Source organism: Taeniopygia guttata, chromosome 30 (assembly GCF_048771995.1).
Source record: "Taeniopygia guttata chromosome 30, bTaeGut7.mat, whole genome shotgun sequence".
NCBI classification, from domain to species: domain Eukaryota; kingdom Metazoa; phylum Chordata; class Aves; order Passeriformes; family Estrildidae; genus Taeniopygia; species Taeniopygia guttata.
In genome coordinates, this window is record NC_133055.1 from 7,535,162 (window position 1) to 7,561,718 (window position 26,557).

A 26,557-nucleotide genomic window follows, 5' to 3' on the forward strand; every position below is an offset into this window, starting at 1 on the left:
GACATTGGCATGGTGTCAAGAACACCGGTGGCTGTGGTTTTAGCCCCTGGAGAAAATTGCCAACTTTGTATGAGAAATTACAAGGCACAAGGGTTTGAGTAGTGTGGTAGGTGAATTAACACAGGGTGGAAAAGTAGAATTTTAACATTTTAAAATACGGGGTTCAGTGGGACAAGATGGAGGGATCTGGGTGTGTCCTGACCTTCTTCTCCTTCTTTTTGCCCTCCATGTCTTGCTGTGATGGTGACACTTTTCTGTTGGTTGAAGGTAGAGACACACTGTCCAACAGAAATGATAGATATTGGCACGTTATTGTAAACACAGTACAGGTAGTTTTTAGTGTAGAAGGCAAACAGCGCCCTGAGGGCAGGGAGACTGCCACAGACCGACCTGCTAGACAGAGCTCAGCAGAGCGGACAAAGCTGTTAGAGAAAAGGGAAAATAAACGGCCCTGAGAAGCAAAGCTCCGCATCTCGACTCCTTCTCTGCCCACGCGGGCTGGGAGAAAAAGACTTTTCACAATCTTGGGGTCATCTCGACCCCCAGAAAACCGAGAGGGGGTCTCCACTCGTCCCAGTGCCCGGTGAGGGGGGTCAGTGCTCAAAGGGGGTTTGGGGGCACTGAAGGGGGTGCGGGTGCGGTTTTTGGGGGGTCCTGGCGCCACCACGGCCACCATCGCCTCCAGCAGCTGGTGGGGGGACAGCTGGGGAGGGGACAGGAGAGGTGTCAGGGGCCTGGTGGTAGTTGTGGCGTCCTACAGTGGCCCCTGTGCCCTCCTGTGGTCCCGTGTGTCCCCTCCCTGGAGGGCTCTGCTGTCCCCTCTGTCCCTTTTGTCACCCTCTCGTCTCCCACTGTCCCGCCCTGTCCTCTCCACCCCTCTGCCACCCCTGTGTTCCCCTGTCCCCTCCCGTCCCCCCGCCGGGATTGTCGCACCTCGCGGGGCTCCACGGCCGCTGGGGACACTCCGGGGAGGGGACACGGCCGGGGACAGTTGGGGACACGTGGGAACGCGGCGCGGCCGGAGAGGGGAAACAGGAAGAGATGACATCATCGCCCCGGCCCCGCCCCACCTTTGGCCGCTTTTGGGGGATCCTGAGGAGATTTTGGGGGGGTCCTAGGTGAGCTTTGGGGGGTCCCTGGTGAGGATTTGGGTAGTCCCAGGTGAGGTTTGGGAGGTCCCAGGTGAGAATTCCCAAGGATTTGGGGTTTCCCAGCTGCCCAAGTGAGGTCTGGGGGTCCTAGGAGACGTTTGGGGTCTCAGGTGAGAGTTTGGGGGGTTCCAGGTGAGGTTTGGGGGTCCCAGGTGAGGTTTGTGGGGTCCTGAGGAGACTTTGGAGGGGTGCAGGGGAGCTTTAGGGGGTCCCAGGTGAGAATTCCCAAAGATTTGGGGGTTCCCAGTTGAAAACAGCTCGGGGGGGCCGAGGGGGGAGGGGCTGGGGAGGTTTTGGGGTGTGTCCCATGGGTGGGGGAGGGGCGGTGAGGGAGGGTCCGGGGGATTTTGGGGGGGTGGGAGCAGCAGGACGAACCCCCAGACACTGACCACGCCCTCTTTAGACCCCGCCCTGTGTTTTGGCCCCGCCCCTTGCTGCTGGACACGCCCACCGAGCACCCCGCCCCCTCAGGCCCCGCCCCTCCCAGTTCCCAGCTCTGGGTTCTGGCCCCGCCCCCTCCTGAAGCCCCACCCAGAAGACCCTTGGCCCCGCCCTCAGATAGATTTTTATCAATGGAAACCAAAAATCGCCACAAATCAACCCAAAAATTCAAACCCAGGGGAGTGGGGGAGTAGGACCACACCTGTGATTTTGGGGGGCTGCAGGTGGGCTTTGGGGTGGTCTGAATGAGTTTGGGGGATCCCAGGTGTTCCTGGGTGGCTCCAAGTGGGTTTTGGGGGAGTCCTGGTGCATTTTGGGGTTCCCAGGTGGATTTAGAGGGGGATCCAGGTGAGTTTCAGTGGGGTCCCAGTGAGTTTAGTGGGCGGGTCCAGCTGTCCCTGGGTGGGTCCAGAAGATCCTGGGTAGGTCCAGGTGGTTTTTGGGTAGGCCCAGGTGGTTTTTGGGGGGATCCAGGTGTCCTTGAGGGAAGTTCAGATGTCCCAGTGTTGATCCAGGTCTCCCTGAGGCATTTCCAGGTGGTTTTGGTGGTGTCCCAGGTGTAATTTGGGGGGACCTAGGTGTTCCTGGGGGCTCCTGCTGTGTGTGTCACCTCAGCAGCTGTGATGTTGTGATGTTCCCCCCCTCCCCAGCTGTCTCATCCCCCAGGTGCTATGATGTCATACATGACATCACCGTGTCCATGCACAGGTGGCTTTGTGTCCCTGCACCCACTCAGGTGTGACATCACCTGTGTACAGGTGTGACATCCGTCCCCAGGTGTAACATTACCTGTGCCCAGGGGTCACTCCGGTGTCACTCAGGTGTTACTCAGGTGTGATGTACCTGTGCCCAGGTGTGCCAGGTGTGCCAGGTGTCACTCAGGTGTCCCTCAGGTGTCCCTCAGGTGTGGAATTGTGTTATTATATGTTTTATTATGTATAATTTCGTTCGATGTACCCCCCTGCGCTCTGTAGCGACCCCCCCGGGTTTTCCCATCTGTCCCCGTGGTTTGCCTTCCCGGGAAAGTGCAGAGTCATTGTGTTCACATCTCAGGCCATCTGTCAGTCACGCGGCGGGGTCAGCAGACACCCTGGGACCATGGTCCACCACACCTGTCCATCCCCCATTGGATGTACCCCTGCACCCCACTGCCCTCAGACCCCCCGTGGCGTTACCCCATTGGCTGCCCCGGGTTTCCCCTGTTCGGTACTTAACCTGCGGGCCGGGGACGCCCCGGGCTTTTCTCTCGCCCGGCCACTGCGTGCTGCTGCCGCCCCGCTCCCCCGCCGTGGCTTTTCTCTCTGCCGGCCCCCGCGTGCTGCTGCCGCCGCCGCCGCCACCGCTCCGGACGACCCCGCTGCGGCTGCTTCACTCCGTGAACGCTGCCGCCGCTCCTGCCATGGCACCCGCGTGAGTCGGCCACTGCGCCGCAGCCCCGCGCGCCGCCTCCCCTGGCTCGTGGCCAGCTCCGGAACACGCCGCCCCACCCCTGACTGGCAAGGTGGCACAAACAAACTCCAGCGCGGCACGCCGCAGCCTTTTCGGTTTTTGCTTTCCCAGCCAAACTGCAATAAACCGGAATTCTGCCTGCGAGAGAAAAGTCTCTCTCCTTTTATTCGCTGCGGGACACACCTCTGCTCTCAGACCCACGTAGCCCCAGCCGACGCCCGTGAGGACTCGCCAGAAAAGACGGAGACTGCCCACGCTCCCCTCCCCCCACGGAGCTAGCTGGGACAAAGTGGGGGAAAAGAGAGCACTACGGCAGTTGTGGCGCCCAACGTGGGGCTTGGGAGCTCCAGGCCACGGACTGAGGACTGCTGAGCCCCAAGAGGCTGGTGGATTTACCTCGTGGACGTTACAACACCCTCGCAAGCCGCGGTTCTGTTTTAAGGAGCCAGGGCTTCCAGAGGGGTGGGACCGGCAGCTTTGGCTTACACCGCTGAAGTTCGGTCCCCCCACGGCGAAAACTTCGCAGCTGGACTTTTCGTTTCCCCTTTGGACGTCGCTGGACCCGTGGTGAGTTACCGGGGTCCCCTGGGCTGGGTACGCCCTTCTCCTTTTGGGGTGGGTTTCTCTTTCTCCCACAAGGGGGCGATAAGATCCCACATTTTGTCTCCCGCTGCAGGGAGTGTGTAAGGGCAGGTTACCTAGCTTTCCGATAGAGGTATTTTTTTTTCTTTTGTTATTTTACCAGCCACGAGGTTCGCGACACACTTTAACATCGACATAATGGGTGCAAAATTGTCTGTGTCGCACGAGAGAATTTACGTTCAAATCCTAGGAATTTTAGTTGGGGGAGGAAAGAGATGTAAAAAGTCAGACGTTAAGCGTTTTGCCCAGTTGCTTCTGCAGTCCTTCCAGGACATCTCGCAGGCAAATTTGTACCAAATTCAATTCTGGGACCAAGTTGAAAAGGAAATTGCTCAAAAGGATGACCAGTCCCTCTCAATTTTCATCCATCTGGCAATCCAATTGAGAAATATTGTCAAAAATAACTGCGAAGGGAAGCCAGAGCCACCCCAGGGCGAATGCTGCCCCCCAAGCCCCCCAAATCCCCCAAACTCCCTCTCCTATCCCTCTCTCCCTAGCCCGGGGATTCTCAGACAGGCATCCCGGCAAAACCAGCCGCAGGCAGATTCTGGCCTCTCTGTCAACCCCCAGGTTCCATCACAGGACAATGCTGGCATCGCCCTGCACCCTTCCCCTCCCCAAAGTTGCTCTCTTTGTACAGTCCTGCCCCATAGTAGTAAAGTTGTGAGTTTTAAAACCCCAGACCCCTCTCCACAACCTTTCCCTGACCTTTCCCAAAATAATCCCCTTCCCTGCCCCAGGGCACAAGATGGAGGGGACCGCATGGCATGCCCATCCCCCTCCCTCCGTGCTTTGTCTCCCAACGACCCCCTTCGCCCTACAGCCAACCCCTCCCACTCCCGAGACTTCTCCACCCACTCCTCCCCTCCACCCCCTTCTGGCACCTCCCCTAATGAATCATTCAGCAGTCCTCTCTCCGACCCCGCCCCTAGGGGTGAGGCAACACCAGCCACACCCCCTAGCCCTGGTCCTGCCTCCGCCCTCCGTTCCTGCGACCCACCCTCTGGTTCCGACGCCTCGATTCCCGAGGGGGGGGGGGGAGCGGGAGGAAGGGGGGGAAGGGGGAAGCCGCGACCTGCCGCAACCCCCGCTTGCCTTTTCTGCTGCACCGGTCACCTACACGCCGCGGCAGAGGGGCAGACCCCTTGCACAGTGGGCCCCTATCCCACAGGCTGTGATTAGAGATGTTTGCAAAGCCCAAAAAGACTTTGGTCGGGAAAGTGAATACTTTCGGGGACTTTTAAAAGTCACACTTTCCTCCAACGAGTACGTCCCAGCTGACATTCGCGCTCTGTTTTTGTGCTTGCTTACTCAAGCTGAGTTTTTGGTATGGGAATCCGCATGGAGGCGGGAGGTACGAGATGCATTACCCCAGCTTTGGGCAAAAGCCGAGACCTCCTCTGACACCGATGGAGGCATGTTAACCATTGATCATCTGTGCGGGATGGGGGAGTGGGACGTGGCAACAACACAGGCGGAAAAGATTCCAAGAGGGGCACTGGCAGCAACTGCCAAGGCGGCAGAAAAAGCATTTTTTAAGTTAAGACCCAGTGGTCCTGTTGTTAACTGTTTTTCTCTCAAGCAGGAGACACAGGAATCTTTCGTTAGTTTCATAGACAGGTTGTACAGGGCAGCTGAAGCACAGGTTCCAGAGGAGGGATTGAGGCAAGGCATGGTGAAGCAGATCGCCCTGCAGAACGCCAATGAGGCCTGCCGACAGGCAATGCTGAGCCTGCCCCTCGACCCAGAGCCAACACTCCAAGACATGCTGGACGTGTGTGCTCAAAGGGTCACCCTGCCATCAAAGGACCCTCAGGGGACACCCCAAACGCCATCACGGAGAGTCTCCTTCGTCAAAGCCCACACGCCATCCGCGGCCCCAGCTCCTGCACGCCGCTTCACTGGGCCACCACCCAAAGGTTACCACCCAGGAAAGCCCTGCAACCTCTGCAATAAGAAAGGACACTGGGCATCCCATTGCCCCCTCAAAGAGGACTTATTACGTTTTAAAAACCAACAGCAAGGGCAAGGTGCCTTCAACCCAGGGGGACAATCAAAAAATTAATTTCCCAGCGCAGTCCCTCCCTGCGTGAGGACACAAATTTGGTGGGAAACATAACATCAGGGGGCAGGAGGGACAACACATTAGCATACCCACCTGAGGACAATAACTCTAATACCACACATGACATTACCGAATTGCACAATAGGGGAACAAGAGCTGGTGAACCAGCCTGTGTGGGGGAAGTCGGGAATTTCATCTCACAGGCATGGCTTGGTTGTGACCCCGAAAATCCCAGGCCCATCCTTAACACCCAGTCCAACTTCTCTCCATACAGGTTGGCCCTAACCGAACCCCTACTGCTCAGGGACAGCAATTGGCACTTTGTCACGGTCGACACACAGGACCCAGGGACCTGGAGGAGACTCCACAGTAAGTACATCGTCCTTGGGGACACAAAATACACGGCACTCGACATCACTATCGCACCCAATCTAACATTTGCAAACCCTAAACATCTGGTGCTGTGGCTGCACTGTGCTCACCCGCCAGTCTACCTTCCCAAAGGGCAAAACATCGCCAAAGCCATACCTGTATCTGGGGCCCCCATCTACCCAGAAGACCTATGGATGAAAACCGCAGAGAAGATCTACGAGGTGTGTCAGATCCAGGTAATTGGGAAGGATAGACCCAAAATTGCGTGTTACATGTGGAATGGCGGTGAGCACAAGTGGCTTAACAGCCTCTTGGACACAGGGGCAGACGCCACAGTCATTCCCTCACGGGATTGGCCGTCGCGTTGGGCGTTACAGGACGTGGCTGGACACATTCAAGGTGTTGGAGGGGCACAATTGGCAAAACAATCTAAAAACATCATCAAATTTGAGGGGCCAAACAGACAAACAGCTTACCTGCGTCCGTTTGTTCTGGATTACACAGAGCCCCTGTGGGGAAGGGACCTGATGGCCCAGTGGGGGGTCACATTGACCATTCCTACCCCCCAGGTTTTTCGGGCAGCGGTCACTGAGGAGCGTCCTACCCAAAAGTTGAATTGACTTTCTGATGTTCCGATCTGGGTAGAGCAGTGGCTGCTCAATAAACAAAAATTAAAAGCGCTCCAAAAGCTCGTGGCAGAGCAACTTGCCCAGGGACATATCCAAGAAACAACATCTCCTTGGAATTTCCCCGTCTTTGTCCTGAAAAAAGCAGGCAAAGACGAATGGCGGCTGCTCCACAACATCCGTGCCATCAACAATGTGATTGAAAATATGGGTCCCCTCCAACCAGGGATGCCATCCCCCACAATCTTACCCAAAGATTGGGAATTGGCCGTAATTGACATCAAAAATTGCTTCTTTCATATCCCACTCCACCCTGAAGATGCACCACGTTTTGCCTTCTCGGTTCCGTCCGTCAACCGAGAAGCCCTAATGGAGCGGTACCATTGGCGAGTGTTGCCACAGGGCCTCAAATGCTCACCCACCATCTGCCAGCGGTACGTAGCTTCATTGCTGACCCCAGTCCGTACAGCCACCGAGGGCGTGATCATCCAGCATTATATGGATGATATCTTGATTTGTGCTCCCAATGACGATCTCCTTACACACACGCACTTAACCTGACAACTGATGTGTTGGTTGCTGCAGGGTTCGAGCTGCGAGAGGACAAAATTCAAAAGATGCCACCCTGGAAGTACCTAGGTTTGGAAATTACCAAGCGGTCTATCACCCTGCAAAAATTGGCCATCAAAAACAAAATTCGGACCCTAGCAGATGTCCAGCAGCTGTGCGGTTCTTTGAACTGGGTGAGGCCATGGTTAGGCATTACAAACAGAGACCTAGCCCCTCTTTTTGATTTATTGAAAGGGGGAGGGGAGCCGAGTTCTCCCAGGGAACTCACCCCAGAGGCCCAGGCAGCTTTGATTAGGGTCCAGGAGACAATGTCTGCCAGACAGGCCCACCGGTACGAAAAGCCAGGGAATCTCAGAAAAACGGAAAGCTGGACAAGACAAACACAGGTCTGACCAATGTGGTTAATCAAGCATTCTCCGTTTATTCAAGATAAGGTGGTAGTTTATATAAGCTTCTACATAGTTTACAAAAACAAAGACACTCTGATTGGTAGGCTAACATTGTTTACCTTTTCCTTAAAATGGCCTACACCTTACACCATAAAACCTATACTAATTCACACCCAAGCAACCCAGTGGTCCCCACAACACCTTAAGACTATTTTCTATCTGCGCCACAAGCTCTGAATTTCTAACTGCGTCAGAGGCTTGAAGGCCCACAAGGCCCAAATCTGAGGCCTAGACTGGAGTAGCTCAAATCTCATAACTCATGTCCTCTTTCTCTCAAAGATGCTGCAACAATTCCCTCTTTTTCTTTTTGAGCTACTCAGGCTGGAGTGAAGGCGCGATGAACTAATTTTTGCACACACTGTAAAAAACACGGTATAACAATTAAAATAACTATAAAGATAAAAAAAAGTACAATACCAAAACAAATTAAATCTTTGACCCAGCCAGAAAAACCTAAAGAATTGAGCCAGTTATCAAATGGAGTGTCCACTACGGTAAGTTTTTTCATGTTGTCCTTCAATTGCGTTAACTGTTTATAAATCGATTGAGAATGGTCAGACAAATTCATGCAGCACATGCCCTCAAATTCTTCGCACCCATGTCCTTGTGCTAAAAGAAGGAAATCAATTGCAGCTCTGTTTTGTAGAACCGCATGACAGGTATCGTCTACATCTGCAGCAAGCTCACTTATCAATTTAGATGTGATATTAATTTGTTTTCCGGTCCAGCAGGCTAAAGTTCTCAATTGTGTGAGCGCTTTTGATGAGGTGATCCCTGGGGCAAAGAGTGAGGCCACTACTACAGAGGCACGCCCCCACAATGACACGATATCTTTACAATTAGGGTCCATTTGGAGAACACTGCGTTTGGCTCGTTGAGTCTTCTGAGGCAATTCGAGAACCTGATGTATGGTGGGAGCAAAAAGCGTCAACCTACCGATATAACATGGGCCTCCCCTAGCATTCTGAGGGACTGCTGACCAGGCTCGGTCCCCACAGATGAGGAAGGTTCCTGGGGGCAGTTTTCCTGCACCACCTCTTGGCGGTGTCACAGATTGAGTCGAATTGTTACAATATTCTGAATAGTTGTAATACAATGGTGATCTGGGAGACAACCAAGTGTCGTCATCTGTCAATTTTCCATTTTCTTGAGTTGGTTTGGTAGCATAAGATCCAAATATCAAACAGTAATTTCCTGGGACAGAACCCAAAAGACCAAATTCTTGAAGACTGTCATCAGTAAATTTAAGGTTTTGCACAAATGCAACAGCTTGCGCTCCCAGTGTGCTATTTAGATTTATTTGAGCTCGGGTCCAAGTTTTGAACTCTGCCATGGGACCCAGCGAGACACCAATTTAACAAGTACGAAAAGGGGTTAGACGGTGTGGCTAACAACAGGCAGAATTAATCTTGCCTAGTTTGTTTGGCCCAAGTGATCCACATATTTTCTCTCTTGTCAATGTCAAGGATTCCCGATACTTCAACAACCAAAACACTGCTTAATAAAAACATTGAGGCCCACCACATTCTTCTCAGGTTTTTGAATAACCTGTTTAACATGAAAGAAACAAACTTAATTCTAAACATAAACTATAACTTCTAATAAACTAACTTCTGATAAATCTAACTTTACACTTCTGTTATTCTAAGTTATTTCTCTGTACTCTACAAAATTAATTTTCATCAGAACTGGATTCATCACGGGATGTTCTGGGCAAACTGTTGTCATTGACGTTGTTATCACTGCGGGTTGGTATCTTTTCCATCCATTTCTAAAATTCTGTTTCTGCCTTTTCGTATCAATGCAGCAAGAGCATCTGTCCTGTCCATCACACGACTTCTTGGTTGAACGGGTAAAAACACCCACTCAAGTAGAATTGCTGTTGATCCACGTTGGGACCTCCCTCTTTTTCTTTTGCCATTGAAAGACAATGGCAAAATGAACAGAAAAATCACAGGCATTACTAAAACTTATTAAAACTTAGCAAAAAATTCTATAACATCATTAAAAACACAGTTATAAAAAAAAAAACCTCAAAGCCCATGATCTTCTGTGGGTGAAACACAAATCTTTGCACAATCCATTTTTTCTGTGCATCTTCTGATCCACTTGTGGAGAGATGAGTGCTCTCTTGCAATTAATGAGTTCCACATTCTTCACTGAAATCCATCCAGATTCTGCACCTGTTAAAACACAAACAAACCCAACACCCCCACAGGGACTGGAGGGTCCTCTCTCAATTCTGTTCCCTAAAACTTGCATGAAGAAATGGAAATATCAACATCTTTGTTATAAACATGAAAAAACATCAAGAACAAAACAATGCACATAGTAAAGAAACTAACAACAAATAAAAATCAATCAGATAATACACAATCAATATTACATATAAAATCACAGTTACCAAGTGCTACACTATCAAGTTGTCATCCCAGAGTCTGCCGCAGCTGACAAACCTTAAAACAACAGAGATTTGGATAAAACATGTCCGGATCATGTCTCTCCAAAACTCCCTTTGAGGCTCAGCTGCCCTATATGGTTAAATTGTCAAGCCAAAAGGACTTTAATACTTTTTGATGCAGAAAACACCTGGGTCAACCACACCAGCCACGTAGAGCCAGAGCTTGGCCAGAGCTCGAACTCTAATTGGAGGATATGTTTAAAACAAACGCCTTAGAAATAACAGTTATAAGTAAAAAACCTTATTATTAAAATTTTATCAAACCATCAAATAATTAAACCTGTCCAAAATTTCCTTCAAGACAAAAATTCTCTAAATACAACAAACTTTTTCTTCAGAAATCTGAAAATTTGAAGTCTGAAATCTTGAACCAAAACTTGGACTATAAATTTGTAAAAAAAGATGAACTGCAGCTGCATAAAAGATTGGATAAAGAAAACACATGAGTAGTTAAAAAATCAAACACACAGGATCCTGAAAAACACATCTTGCAATCAATCACCTAGAAAGACAATAAAACATATGAAAACTGACTGTAAATATTAAAACAACACCTCAATACCTTAACATCTTAATAATAATTCTTATCACAAAAATCAGACAACTTACATTTTATGATTAGCCTATACACAAGAAATGTTTAAAATAGTTTAAAACAATTTTTTCAAAGCATTTACATTACATTAGTAACAATCACTACTTATCATTACCTACAAAAACTTGACAATCGTCATTTATCTTATCTATAAAAACTCAAAAATCACCATTACCTATATTATTATCTATAAAAACTCAAAAACAGAAATTGTGAACTCAATACCAACATTCCATCTGACTGACTTTTCTCAAATCTTTGTTTTCAAAGACATTTTTGGCAATTAAATCATTATTAACATTTCTATCTTTTTACAGTGATTTTCATACACATTGTATTTGAAATAACTTTGATTTGCATAATGTTCATCCCTCTTGGTATCTTGGAAAACAATCAGTACTGCTATACTTTTTCATTCCGTCTTCTGACTCCTGCAAGGAATTGGGAAAATGCTGTTGAAATTTTTGCTGTGGTGTTGCAATCCCTCCATTGGTGACACTGCTGCTCTCGGTGTTGTCGTTACCGTGGCAACCAGGCTGTGCAGCGTCTCCGCCGCCATTGCTGGGTGCTGCGGGGAGATGAGGGGGCGGCGCCGTCTCGCTCTCGTCCTTGCTGCGTCACTGTGGGGACGGGTGAGGAGACACCCCTGATGCGGCCGCGCCCCGCCTGCGCCGACTCCAGCGCGGCCGAGCCCCCGGGAACGCCCATCTCCCTCCTCGCGCTGTTGCTCAGCAACAAGGAGCCTTCTGTCTCTCGGCCGAAGTCCGCTCCGCCCCGAGGCTTCTTCAGGCTCGGTGCCGGCCGGCCTCGCTCTGCCTGGCCCCGCTCTGCCTGCCGCCCCGCCCTGCCACTTCGCGCTGCCGCTTTGCGGTCCGCCCGGGCGGCTGGCCGGTGCTCACCGCCGCACCCTGCTGCTGCTTTCCGCCACAGCCCGTTGCCTTAGTTCTGCCAACCCGTTCCACAAGGAACGAGGAAGGGCTTTCTGTAACTTTTTCTTGCCTTTGTATCTTGTTTTGTGATTGCTTGTTCCTGCTACAATTGACAACAGGAGAGTCTGGCTCTGAGTCGTCAGAATCTGAACTCGGTGGGAGTGGGCAGTGTAGCGCTACCATGGTGGAGTGGGAACTGGCATTTTCAGGGCTCTGCTCTGGTGTTGTTTGGGTGGCTGCTTCTGCCATCCCGCTTGCATTGGGGTGCCCAGCCCCTCCAAGCTGTGCTGGATTGTTCGCTGCCGCCGCCGCTGCCACCGCAGCCGCTGCTGGCGGGTACCACCGAGCCACGCCTCTGCACATGCACGCACCTGCTGCAGCTGCCGCGGCCGCTGCGGGGGGGCGAGGGGCCAGCGCCGCCTCGCTCCCTTCTCCGCCCTGGTCTTCGCCTTAATCTCCGCCCCTGAGTTCCTCCTCCTGACTCAGCCCTGTTTCGTCACCAACTCCGCCTGCCTCCTCAGGTGTCTCCCCGCCTCCCAAGGGACCCGACAGGGCCACTTCCGGGTTTGCCTCACTCCGCGGAACCGCCGAGCTGTTAACATCCGCTGCTTGCGAGCACACTTCCGCCCCAGCCGCGGCCATGCGTCCGCTCTGTCCCGTGTCAGCCGGCCCCACTCCTGGCTTTGCGCTTCCCTCCAAACGAGCTACAAAATCCCTGACAGAGAGACTGACTGGAGCTTTCTACCCTCACACTGGCCGCATATTACAAACATTAAAGAATTTTTCAACCCGAGATGGCTTCTGAACTTCTGTCTGTTCTGATGTGGATTGCTCAAATGCCTGAATTGCGGCTTCCGCTGCTTTTTTCTCTGCAGGCATGCTTTGCAGGGTATGTAAAACTTTTTTCCAAATGCCTCCATGCCCCAACAGTGTTTTCTTGTCTTTTCCGCCCTCTATCACTGCGTCCCAAAGCAGCTGCCCCAACTCTTGCCATTCGATTTCACTAAAAATCAGCGAAGGCTTTTGCAGCTTGCCTCTGCTTCTTGCCCACAGGACCAACTGCTCTAAATCGGCTTCTTTAATTTTTAAGCTCTCTTTGAGAGAATATGAAAGAGAAGCCACACGGAAGCCTGCAGATCCCCATCCATGGTGAACTTTCACCCTTTCTCTCTCTCCGCGGCTTACCTCCAACCTCCGCGGGTTGCTTTTCCGCGCTTTTCTTCGGCAAGGCGGCAATCCCGCTCCACCTTTCCGGCCCCAGCCAGGTCCACACCCACCGTTCGGGTCCCTTGTGAACGCCGAGGTCTTCCCACTGCTCCAACGGACTCTCGCAAACAAACAACAATGCGAGGAGTCTTTTTCCTCCCGTTGGGAAACGGCCCAATTCGGAGTTTGGAGACTTCTGCTCCGTTCCACCTGATCCCCGTTCACAAAAAGTGAATTTGGGATCCCGGCCCCATCACCATGAGGCGATTTGGACCTGAATTTTCGTTGCGCGACTCAAACTCGGCTCCCCGTTACTCTAAAAGTAATTTGGCAGCCTTTTTCGGAGCCTCCTGAGTCCCTGTTCGGGCGCCACTAAAAGCCAGGGAATCTCAGAAACACGGAAAGCTGGACAAGACAAACGCAGGTCTGAACCAATGTGGTTAATCAAGCGTTCTCCGTTTATTCAAGATAAGGTGGTAGTTTATATAAGCTTCTACATAGTTTACAAAAACAAAGACACTCTGATTGGTAGGCTAACATTGTTTACCTTTTCCTTAAAACGGCCTACACCTTACACTATAAAACCTATACTAATTCACACCCAGACAACCCAGTGGTCCCCATCACACCTTAAGACTGTTTCTATCTGCCCCACAAGCTCTGAATTTCTAACTGCGTCAGAGGCTTGAAGGCCTCAAAAGGCCCAAATCTGAGGCCTAGACTGGAGTAGCTCAAATCTCATAACTCATGTCCTCTTTCTCTCAAAGATGCTGCAACAATAAACAGTTGTTAAAAACACCCAAACAAGACAAGCCCATGGGAATAATTCAACTCTTCAATTCTTCTGTGGTTAATTAGACAGATTTCAAAAGTTTATTCAAGATGAATCTACTTTATTGAAAACAATGCCAAGATAATAGCTTCCTCCTGTTAAATGTTCTTTTCCTGTTGATAGATTGAGATCAGCAATGTCCAGTTGCTATTGATCCCCAGCACCTCCTAATGCAGTCTGAATAGATATGAAAATCAAGGCTTTTCACAGCTGACAATCAAAAACACTTCCTCCATACCCCCACCCCACCATTTCCCTCATCCAAGCCCTGGCACTCAGAGCAGCTGAGGAATGGAGCCACATCCAGGGGCATTCCCAGAACTGGAGACTTTGGCCCGGCCATTTACATCTCTTTATTGCTGATCTGGACAAGGGGATAGAGGGCAGCCTCGGTCACTTCCCAGGTGACTCCCACCAGGGAGTGTGGCTGTGCTGGAGGGCAGGAAGCTCTGCAGAGGGCAGCAACAAATCTTCTACACTGGAATTAGGAAGGGCAGACTTTGGCCTTTTTAGGATTCTGATTTGGGGAGTACTGAATCAGGTACTGATATTTTAAACAAAAGCTGCCCTTAAAAGGGAAGGCGTTTAGGAAGGATGAACATATTTCAAGAAAGCTGTCTTAATGGGGAAGGAGCTGCCTATCCCAGTGTGGCAAAAGATGGGCTAGTGATGAAAATTACTGTCCTGGCTGCCCATACAGCTTTCCTGGGAACTCAGAGGAAAAAAGGAGTGGCAACACAGGAAGTGTTTTACAATGCCCTTAGGCTATGCAGAAAGACAATTAGAGAGGTGAAAGCTCAAATAGAACTTAACCTGTTGATTTCTGTAAAAAAAAAAAAAAAGTTTTACATAAAATTTTGTAGCAAAGGCAGGGAGAAGGAGAATCTCTATTCTTTATCGGATGCAGTGGAGAATACAACTAAAGATAAAGGGGTCACAAGCTCAGCTCCTACACAGGGAACTAAAGATAAAGTAACTAAAGAGAAGGAAAAGGCTAAACGATTTTACACCTTGTTTGTCTCAATTTTCAACAAGTACACAGGTTGTCCTCAGGACAAGTGCTCTCCTGAGCTGGCAGATGGGGACAGGGAGCAGAACAGCCCCCTGTGATCCAGGAGGAAGCAGTTGGTGATGAGGTAAAGCACTCAGATTCTCACAGGTGCATGGGATGGAATCTAGCCTAGGGGAATGAGGGAGCGGGTGGATGAGCTCCCCAAGCTGCTCCCCATCATTTATCATCAGTCCTGGCTCACCAGGGAGGTCCCAGAGCACTGGAGGTGCCAGTGTGAACCCATCCCCAAGAAGGGCTGGAAGGAGGAGCTGGGGAGCTCCAGGCCTGCCAGCCTGACCTCGGTGCCCGGCAAGGTTATGGAACAGATCACCTTGAGTGCCACCACAGGGCACCCACAGGATGGCCGAGGGATCCAAGCCAGCCAGCGTGGATTTCAGTACCTACACTGATGATCCGGATGAGGGGACTGAGTCCGCCATCATCAAATTTGCAGATGACCCCAAACTGGGTGTGAGTATGGATCTGCTGGAGGGTAGGAGGGCTCTACATGGAGACCTGGACAGGCTGGATCCAACAAGGTGAGGTTTTACAAGGCCAAGTGACACTGCACTGAACCAGGAGGTCAGTGTTACTCTCTGGGGCTTCATGAACAACAAAGACCACTATGACATGAGGGCACCTTGCATAACCAAGAGGCCATTGCGACAATGCAAGTACTTGTTGAATGAAGGAAGCAATTTTGGGAACGGAGTGCTCCTTGGGACCAAGAGGCCATTGTGACACCGTGGAACCAAGGAGACCATTGCTGCACTGTGACACCTCCTGGAACCAAGGATCCACTGTGACACTGCAGGGCCCTGGGGGACCAAAGGGCCACTGTGACACTGCAGGGCCCAAGAATCCAAGGGACTTTGTGACACCAAGGGGTCCCATGGAACCAAAGGGACATTGTGATACTGGGAGGCCTGATGGAATCATGGAGACCATTGGGACACTCTGGGGCCACATGGAACCGTGGTGACACCAAGCTGGCTGGGAATGTTGATCTGCTGGAGGGTAGGAGGGCTCTGCAGAGGTCCCAAATCCAACAAGGTGAGGTTTAACAAGGCCAAGTGCCGGGTCCTGCACTTTGGCCACAACAACCCCTGCAGTGCTACAGGCTGGGGACAGAGTGGCTGGACAGCAGCCAGGCAGAAAGGGACCTGCAGGGACTGATGGACAGCAGGCTGGACATGAGCCAGCTGTGTGCCCAGGTGGCCAAGAAGGCCAATGGCTCCTGGCCTGGATCAGGAATGGTGTGGCCAGCAGGACCAGAGCTGCTGTGCCAGCACTGATCTGCCCCCAGCTCTGCACACAGACATTGCTGCTGCAGCTCCAGAGAAGGCAGCAAAAGGGCAACTCTGCAGAAAGCTTTGCTGGGAGACCTTTTAGTTTTTTTAAAGCCACTGAGAGTGGTTTGAGAGCACAGCCCCTCATTGACAGGGTCTGTGGCCACAGGGAAGGTGGAGAGAAGCAAAATGAGAAATGGCACAATGATGTTTATTTTGGACAATATGAATTAAGAAAAACAAAGAAAAAGAATGTCCAAAATGAAACCAACAAGAAGTATCAAAGATGACTTTTATTAGAAGTGATGTGGCAAAATTTTTCAGCAGTTTAATGTTCCTAAAAGTATCCAGTCATCAGTCTCTTCACTGCTGCCTTGAGCTCCTGGTTCCTCAGGCTGTAGATAAAGGGGTTCAGGGCTGGAGGCACCACTGAGTACAGAATTGACAGGGCCAGATCCAGAGATGGGGACAAGATAGAGGGGGGCTTCAAATAGGCAAACACAATACTGCTGACGAACAGGGAGACCACAGCCAGGTGAGGGAGGCAGGTGGAAAAGGCTTTGTGCCGTCCCTTCTCAGAGGGGATCCTCAGCACAGCCCTGAAGATCTGCACATAGGAGAAAACCATGAACACAAAACAACCAAATACCAAACACACACTAACAGCAATGAGCCCGAGTTCCCTGAGATAAGATATAGAGCAGGAGAGCTTGAGGATCTGGGGGATTTCACAGAAGAACTGGTCCATGGCATTGCCATGGCACAGGGGCAGGGAAAATGTATTGGCCGTGTGCAGCAGTGAATAGAGAAAGGCACTGGCCCAGGCAGCTGCTGCCATGTGGGCACAAGCTCTGCTGCCCAGGAGGGTCCCGTAGTGCAGGGGTTTGCAGATGGACACGTAGCGGTCGTAGCACATGATGGTCAGGAGGAAATACTCTGATCCAAGAAAGAAGATAAGCAGAAAAACCTGAGCAGCACATCCTGTGTAGGAGATGGTGCTGATGTCCCAGAGGGAATTGTGCATGGCTTTGGGGACAGTGGTGCAGATGGAGCCCAGGTCGCTGAGGGCCAGGTTGAGCAGGAAGAAGAACATGGGCGTGTGCAGGTGGTGGCCGCAGGCTACGGCGCTGATGATGAGGCCGTTGCCCAGGAGGGCAGCCAGGGAGATGCCCAGGAAGAGGCAGAAGTGCAGGAGCTGCAGCTGCCGCGTGTCTGCCAGTGCCAGCAGGAGGAAGTGGCTGATGGAGCTGCTGTTGGACATTTGCTGTGGCTGCACGTGGGCACCTGTTCATGGAGAAAGGACAGGGACAATTCAAGAGAGGCTGGCAGGAGCTCTTTTAAGGGACTGCTTTCCTACCCACACATCATTCCTCACTCTCTGAGGTCAGAAATCCCCAGCATTCCTGCTGCACTCAGAGTTTGCCACTGAGAGATGTGAGAGGCAAAGGATTCCCTCTGGCTGAGGGCAGGTGAGGGGCTGGATGGGCTTGTTCCCCCAGCACTGCTCTGTTCAGCCCCCTCTGCTTCCCTGAGCATCTCCCTGGGCCTGGACATTCCCTCCTGAGAGGTGCCTTGTCCCTGCCAGCGCTCACAGAGCCCATCCCACCCTGTGTGCCCTCGGCCCGGCCCTACAGAAACCTGCCTGTGTGCAGGGCCCTGGCTGGGGCAGGCTCTGTGTGCAGCTGGGCAAGGGCAGCTCAGGAGAGCCCTGCTGGGCCCTGCAGAGGTGATGCTGCTGCTGTCCAGGGCTGAGGAGTGGCTGAAGGCCCTTTGGGAGGCTCGCAGCAGAGAGACTGACCACCCAAAGTCACAGTTCTGGAGTCTCTGTAAATGTTCAAACATTCCTTTGATGATCCTGTGTGTCCCTTTCAACTCAGAATGTTCTGGGATTCTGGGATTACAATTCCTGTTCTGCTTCTCTCATCCCGCTGTTGTCTATAATCAAAAGAGAAAAAGTCCCTTGCAACAGTGGTGGAAGAATGAAGTCAAAACCAGACCTTTATTGGAAGCTTTCAGGTGTCCCAGTGGGGATGGAACATGCCCAGCCCCTGATTTCAGCAATTCATTAAGGTTGATAATTAGGATATTTAACAGGAACATCCAATAGGAGATTCAGTTACCCCAGTTACACACCCCTGGCTCAATCCATTGGAGTAATTCCAAGGGCTTTCTTGTACGTTTCTGTTATGACTGCTCACATTGTGGTCAAAACTGAAAATGTTCTTCTTCCTGATTATAATGTCCACTTCCTGAAAATAAGACTCTCCAGTAATTCAGGAATATATTTAGACAGCATATTGTTTGAAAAACTAAGAGATACTAAAGTCAATCAAGGATTGCAGTAATATGAGTACATAATAGAAGTTTAATAGAGTTAAATAAGAGTTTAATAGAGTCAACTAATGATTATAGATTTATAATTATATCATAGTAATTTACAGAGCTACAAATATATGAAAAGCAAAAATCTTATTGTCACCACCCCAGCTTTCCCATCCTGCTCCAAGCAGGAAATTGAAAACACTCTCAGGAAAGCTCCTGACCTTTACAGCAATCCCAGGCTTACCTTCTTTGGGAAGTGCCCTCCGGAGCTGTGCCCAGGCTGGTCTGGAGCTGGGAGCAGCCCTGCCCCACCCAGCCCCTCTCAGCAGCAGCACCTGCCCTGCTCAGGGTGGCTCCTTCCCCCCACAGCTCCTGGCCAGCGCTGGGAGCAGCTCCAGGGCCGGCTGAGAGCTGTCCCTGGCAGGCAGCAGAGTCCCTGGCCCAGCACAGCGCCCTGGGGAGCCTTGGTCAGGAATGGCCCTGGGGGCTCCTTCATGCTCCCTGGGACTGCAGGTTTTTCAAAGGACTTTGGGCTTTGCTTTTGCCTTGGAGTCTCTGAGAGGTTTCTGCAATCATGGCCTCCAATTATCTGCTGTAATTAGTCCCTGGAGAGGCTTTGTCAGTAACAACACTCAGTGGGGCTCATTAATGCCTCAAGGTACTTCAGTTCTTGTAAGGTACTTGGTGTTTCCCATTTGATCCAGACTCTGTGAGAGGTTTGTGCAATCATGGCCCCAATTATCTGCTTTAACGAGTCCCTTGAGAGTTTTGTACTGACCCTCAGTGGGGCTCATTACTACTTTGAGATACTCAACTTTTGTAGGGTACTTTGGATTTTCCTTTCTACACTGAGAGGTTTTTGTGCCATTTTGAGTCTTTGAGGGGTTTTTGTGCCATCATGGCTTCCAATTTTCTCCTCCAAGGACTCCATGAAGAGCCTGTGTTGGGGATGGACCTCAGTGGCACCCATTAATGCTTAGAGACACTTTGGGTTTTTCCTCTGTCTCTTACTCCTGAGAATGTTTGTGCATTCTCCTCTCAGGCCCTGAGGTTCCAGAGCTCCAGACTCCAAATTCACCACGGGGCTCATAGGATCAAACAAGTCCTGACAAACCATGGCTCTGCCTTGATTTCCCTCTTGTCAGGGACAGTTCATCAGGAAGTTTCTGTCGTGGTTTGGTTTCCCAGTTTGAAATTTCTTGGCCAATGCATTAATTAGTGTGGTGGGTTCAATGTTGGCTAATTACCAGTGAACTCACTAGAATATACTTACTCATTTCCTGCTGTGAGATAGGATTAGGAGAAAGGCAAGGTAGGCTGAAAACTTTAAGAGTATAAAGAAAAGTTTATTAACAGAAACTAAAAGAAAGAGTAATAAGAATCATAACAAAACCTTTAGAACACTTCCCCTCTCCCTAGAACCTTTTCTTTCTTACTGACAATATAAAGAGACAAAACATAAAATTTTCAGTCAGTTTACCACGTCTAGGATAGTTTTTCTTCAGTTCACTTAGGGAGAGAAGTTCGTCTTGTTTATGTTATGGAGACTTCTCCACAAGAATACAGTTATCTCATGGCTTTTCATTTCCATGAATAGCAGCTGTTCAGAAAAATCTGTAATTGTGAAGTCTCTCTCATTTTTTCCACAGCTTTTCCCACAGCTGTGTTTATGGGACATATCAGCTTATGGGGTATTAGTTTTAAGATGAGCTGTTTAAGAGCAAAGGTTCTCTGCATCTATTTCTGAAATCATCTTCATCTCTGGGAACAGAGGTCTTCTTCTCTCCCTGTGGGCACAGGGTCTCATCACTCTGCTCTCTTTCTTTGTACAAACTTCTCATGGGATCACAGATACTTCAACATTTGCTTACATTAGCATGGAGACCTTTGCTGAAACAAGTCATCTCCCCATACTTTTCAATGCCTTATAGGGAAAAAGAGAGTCTGATGTATCAATGACATCCATCTCCATAGCTTTAGCAGAGGATTTCAGCCCCAGGATCAAGTCATCTCTTCATCCCTCCCACCTGGGACTCAACTTCCTCCTCCCTGACCTCGGTGTCTTCATGTTGCTGCTCTGTGTGCCTGCCCTCTGTCCTTTTCTCTCACTGGAGGGAGGATGGCAGCACTGACAGAGTCAATATCTCCCCAGGGCCTGCAGATGGTTCCATGAGCCCGGCCAGGCTCTGGGAAAGAGACCCAGCCAGGCTTTCTCATCTTTAACTTGGGTCTGCACAGAGGCGTCTGCAGTTTCCTTAGTGGTTTAACAGACTGTCAGCTCTCAAAGCTAATTACTGATTGGTTTTTTTGTCAGACACGAAGGAAACTGCTAGCAGCTTCTCTCAGGACATCACTTCTGTGATGTAAAACCACCCCAGCAGCACAGAGCACAGAGCTCCTTTGTCCATATGTAGTGGTCATGTGCCCGAGGCCTCAAAATCCCACCTTGGGAGATCTCTGGGCCCTCTCCAAGGTGTTTTCAAATGAAAACATTCATCTCAGAGTCTAAGAAAATCACCAGAGGACAGGGCCAGCCTGACCTGTCTGTCCTAGCTATTTTTGTCTGGGAGCAATCCGTGGATATATGGAAATTGGGAGGCCAACTTCTAATTTTGGCCATGGGCCCTGGACATGAAAGCCAGTTCTTTTCCACAGGAATGAGGGAAGAGAGTGCCAATGTTTCCTGGAGGGATGAGAGGTGACCACCAGAGGCCAACCAGAGCTGCCAGATTTTGTTCTGTGGGATAACCTTGCATATAGGAATTTTTCAGGGAGAATAGCAGTTTTGGCAGTGAGCATCTGAAAAGAGGAAAAGTTCTTTTCCATAGAAAGAAAAGCACAGACCCCTGTGCTCCAGGAGCTGATGAGAGGCAGCCCTTGGCATCCCAAGATCAGCCAGACCTGTCAGGTGGGAGGGGAGGGGAGGGGAGGGGAGGGGAGGGGAGGGGAGGGGAGGGGAGGGGAGGGGAGGGGAGGGGAGGGGAGGGGAGGGGAGGAGAGGAGAGGAGAGGAGAGGAGAGGAGAGGAGAGGAGAGGAGAGGAGAGGAGAGGAGAGGAGAGGAGAGGAGAGGAGAGGAGAGGAGAGGAGAGGAGAGGAGAGGAGAGGAGAGGAGAGGAGAGGAGAGGAGAGGAGAGGAGAGGAGAGGAGAGGAGAGGAGAGGAGAGGAGAGGAGAGGAGAGGAGAGGAGAGGAGAGGAGAGGAGAGGAGAGGAGAGGAGAGGAGAGGAGAGGAGAGGAGAGGAGAGGAGAGGAGAGGAGAGGAGAGGAGAGGAGAGGAGAGGAGAGGAGAGGAGAGGAGAGGAGAGGAGAGGAGAGGAGAGGAGAGGAGAGGAGAGGAGAGGAGAGGAGAGGAGAGGAGAGGAGAGGAGAGGAGAGGAGAGGAGAGGAGAGGAGAGGAGAGGAGAGGAGAGGAGAGGAGAGGAGAGGAGAGGAGAGGAGAGGAGAGGAGAGGAGAGGAGAGGAGAGGAGAGGAGAGGAGAGGGTGGCTCCTGTGAGGCCAAGCCAGCCAGACCTGTTTCTCCTGGAATCTCTTGTCATGTAGTAATCCTTGGATATATGGAATTTGGGATGAAGAATGTCAGTTTTGACCACGGACACCTTGAGAAGAAAGAAGGTTCTTTTCCATTAGAAGGAAAGCACTGAGCCCCAGTATTTCAAAAGCTGATGAGAAGAAGCCCCCAAGAGGCCAAACGCAGCCAGACCCGTCCGTCCTGGCAGCTTTCACTTGGGAGCAATCCTTGCATGTACAGAGTTTTGGAGGTGGAATCCCAGGTTTAGCCATGGGTGCCTGGACAGGAAGAAGAGTTCTTTTCATTAGGAAGGAAAGCACAGAGCCCCAGTGTTTCAGAGGAACATGAGTGCCAGACCTCAGGAAGCCAAGGCCAGCCAGACTTGTGATTCCTGGCATCATTTTTCTGGGAGCTATCTTTGTATATAGGGAATTTGGGAGACAGATCCCAAATTTTGGCCATGGGTGCCTGGTCGAGATGGATGCTTTTTAAGCAAGAAAAGCACACGGACTCAGTGTCTGAAAGGCAGATGAGAGGTGGCCCCTGGGTGGCCAAGGCAGCCAGACCTGTTTCTATTCGCAGATTTCATCGGGGAAAAATCTTTGCATATAAGGAAATGTGGGGAAGGAATCCCAGTTTTGGCCATAGGCCCCTGGAGAGGAAGGACAGTTCTCTCCCATAGGATGAGGAAGCAAATAGTCAATTTTGACCCTGGGGTCCCACGTAACCAAGGGGCCATGGTGACACAGCAGGGCCATGTGGATCCAGTGGTCCATTGTGACACTGTGGATCCAAGGAGACCATGAAGACACCCCCAGAACCTCATGGAACCAAGGAGTCCATGGTGACCCAGCGGGACTGCATGGAGCCAATGGTCCATGGTGACACTGCCCATCCAAGGAGGCCATTTGGACACTGCAGAAGCTCATGGAGCGAGGTGGCCATTGTGACACTGAAGAACTTCATGACACCAAAAATCCATGGGGACACAGCAGGGCATCATGGAACCCAGGAACCGCTGTTGGCAGTGCGGAAACTCCTGGAACCAGGGGCTGTTGTGGCACTGCAGCACCAACACAGCTGCTGCACCTTGTCCCCTGCCCTGCACAGCTCCTTGGGAGGCACGGCAGGAGCACCACCCTGGGAGCCTCGGGAATGCCCCTCTGGGATCCATGGCACACACCCCCAGGGGCTGGAATTCCAGTTCCCAGCCAGGAAAAGATGTTCCTGCCCTTGAAGGCAAAGCTCTTATGGAAGAACCAACAGCCAAGTGCAGCAGGATCCTACAGTGACATTTCACTGCCAGCCTTCATAACTTCACCCATGGTTGTCGTAGCTCACGGATTGGGAATTAAATCAGGGCAGGGTCTTTGGTGGGAGCTGCCCTGGGTCAAGGGAGACACTGAGAGAGAAACAGAGCAGGCAAAGGAAAGCAGGAGAGAAAGGAGGTGTTTTGGTTTGGAATGACACGTGTCTGCTAAGGAAGGCAGGGGCCTCCCCTGAAATGGAAAAATGTAGATTCTTTCTTTCTGAATTGTTATAAATTTGAAATTAAGGGGGCCTCTCTAGTAACAATATGGGAGCAGGAATAGCAGTTTTTTATTAGGGAAGAAAATAAAAAGATAAAATAAACAATGCAGTAAACCAAAACAACACTGAGAGAGCCAGAATACAACCTGACACTCTGTTGGACAGGGTGTTGGCCACAGTCCAATTGGAATTGTGGCTGCAGTCCTCCTGCAGTGTCAGGTGTGATTCTGTTGGAGAAGTGATCCTTTAGAAAAGGGTGTCTTCTTCTGAAGAGGAAGAGGCAGCTGTTCCTCTGAGAAATCCAGCCCAGAAAAAGCTTTGTTGGTGGGCCAGAATCTCAAGACTAGATGCAGGTAGGAATGCTTGGCTCCTCCATCTGGGCGGAGCATCTCACAGTGGGATGTTACAGTTCTTATCAGTCATGCAGTGACATTCAATGGTTCATTATCAGCAGATGTCTCCCCTGAGGGATTGTGGAAGAGATAAGGAAAAACTGCCCACTTAACACAGGACAACTGCCATACAGATGGCAAATAGAACACATCTTGCTTTTCAGTCTGGGACAGGAGGTCACAAACAAAATCAGCTGAGAAGGCGGCACTCTGAAAAGCAAACCAGAACTGACAGAAAATGAATGGGACAGAAATCAATAATTCTGGAAGTTTTATTTACTATCACAATAAATCACAACCACTCAGACCCACACAATCTTAATCCCACAACCTCAAATTTAGATCTCACTTCTCCCGATCTCCTTCCAACCCCATCTCACCCTAGAGGCTGTGGAATTGAGTAATTTTGGCATGGGACTGAGGTGGGAACCAGCCATTTTGAGGTGGGATTGAGCAATTTTGGGGTAAGATTGTGGGGTTTCCAGTGGGATTGAATAATTTTGAGGTGACAGAGCAATCCACCTTGGCTTTTGGAGTGCAAAGATATGGAGAATACTACCAGATATCCCCCAAGAACCCACAAATCCTCCAGAATACATTCCCAAACCATAAATCCCACCTCAGATACCTCTTAAATGGTGGGACTTTTGACATCTCTGATCAATACTCTTTTTAGTCATTTTTCAGGTGTTTTCAAGTGATAAAGACAAATCAGAAGAAAATTATGGTCAAACCAAAACCAGAGAGCCCTTGAGCATCCCCTGGGCACAAGACAAACAAACTCAGCAGAAATTAAACTTAACCCTACATAAAATGCCTTGAGGAATATTTGCTCTTCCCACAAGTCTCTTGTGATGGAAACACAAACAAATCCCAAACATTAATAAACCAGCAGCAGAATAAATTCTGTGGCAATTCCAAATTCCAGCACAGCTCTACCTCAGATGCTGGCAGGTTCCAAAAAAGAAATATGGAAATTTGGCCCAATACAGATTGTTAAAAGGAAGGGAAAGCTCTGTGGAGCTGTCACAAAGGTGACGGGAACGAAGAAAAGAATGATTCTCATATTTGGAAAAGCCCCCAAGCCTGCGAATTCACTAATTATTCGGGAGTTTAGATACTTGAGCTGGGCTTCTTGTAGGACTTTAGTAGCCTTGTGTTCCTCACCTTGGGGTGACTGATCCTGGTCAGTTTCACTGGTATGATTTGCTCCCTTTCCTCCAGTGACTTTAACGAACTTTTCAGGGAAGGACAGGAATATATTTTCTTTACACTGGCCACCCACAACAGCCATTTTCCTCATAAGTTCTCCCAAAAGTTGCTCAGAGGAAGCTGCATCCAAGTTTCCAAGAGTTCCTCCAGAAAGAGGCAGAACCTCCTCATAGGAGGGAACCAGGCTGTTGTCAAAAAGGCACTTGGGGTCAGACAGCAGTGCCCTGAACTCACTGTGCAAAATAATGTTGCAATCTGGTTAATAAAATTGTTAGAGAAATGCCTCTGCCCCAATTAAGGTGCTACCAAGACCAAATCCAAGGTGGATTTTATTGAACAACAAATGTGAGGTAGAGAGAGGGATGGAAAGAAAAAAAAGGGGGGAGAGCAAGGGAGTGACAGGGACAGAGATCTCCCCAGGGGCCGGGCAAGTGTGACATTGTCCCCTGTGTGCGTGTCCTTCCCAGGGTGGGGGTTTTACACCTGAGCCAGTTTGGGTAAGGGGGGTGGTGTTCACCCCCCCGCCTCGAGCAGGGATTGCCTCACTGTTTCAGGTAACAATGTCAGATGTAACCAAAAGTGTTTTCAGTCACCATCTCCATAAACTGTTATCAACAGGTGGGGCAGTGTTCTTTATCTCTTCCATGGCTCAGCCCTGATAACGCCCTCCAGGGACCATCTTCTGTTAATGGGCCATTGAGTGTCACTGCAGGGCTGATAAAATTACATCATCCCATTGTGGGATGCTCCGCCCAGGGGGAGGAACCAAGCATTCCTGCCTGGATATACTCTCACCCTTGCAACACCACGACCACCTTGCCTACTGCATTCCCAGAGGACAAGAGCTCCATAACCACCACTGTACCTTCAGAGGAAGACCAGACCCTTCTACAGGATCACCGCTTTGACAGAATCACGTTCATCACTCCAGCCGGACTGCAGCCACCATTTCATCAGACTGCTACCACCACCCTGACCAACGGGGTGTCAGGTTATATCCTGACTCTGTCCGATTAAGCCAGTGTTTCTGTATCATTGCTTTGATCTTAATTTTCTTAGTCAATTGTGATTCTGGCTTAGACTCTCTCCCTGGTTTGCCTTCCACCCAGGACAATACTGAATGTGCTCATCCCTTGTTTTCCTCCCAAAACAGAATTTCCCATCCCCAGCCCTTTGCCAGATGGAGGAGAAGGCTGTGAGGAAGAGGAAGGAGCCCTGGGACACCGAGGCAGGTGAGGAGGAAGTCAGTGCCCCTTTCCCCCTCTCTCCTGTTCCATCTCCCGGCCCAGCCTGGCCCCTGGCTGCAGGACAGCCCCGCTGCCGATGCTCTGCTGACGGGGACGCACTGGGGGGATCTCCTTACCATTCCTTGTGGCACGGAGGCAAATCCCATCCTCTCCTTGTCCTTCCTACCCCAGAACAGGAGCTGATGATGGAGCCCAGGAAGGACAAATCTCTGCAGCA

At 50.5% G+C, this 26,557-nt stretch overlaps 1 protein-coding gene and 1 pseudogene across 1 annotated transcript; one reads left to right on the forward strand and one right to left on the reverse strand.

Moving 5' to 3' along the window:
* Positions 1–26,557, forward strand: part of LOC100230077 (uncharacterized) — a 674,623-nt pseudogene that overhangs the window by 248,514 nt on the left and 399,552 nt on the right.
* On the reverse strand, positions 16,466–17,389 carry LOC140680975 (olfactory receptor 14C36-like). The gene has a single exon (XM_072919863.1). It carries the CDS (start codon positions 17,387–17,389, stop codon positions 16,466–16,468), a length of 924 nt encoding a protein of 307 aa, XP_072775964.1.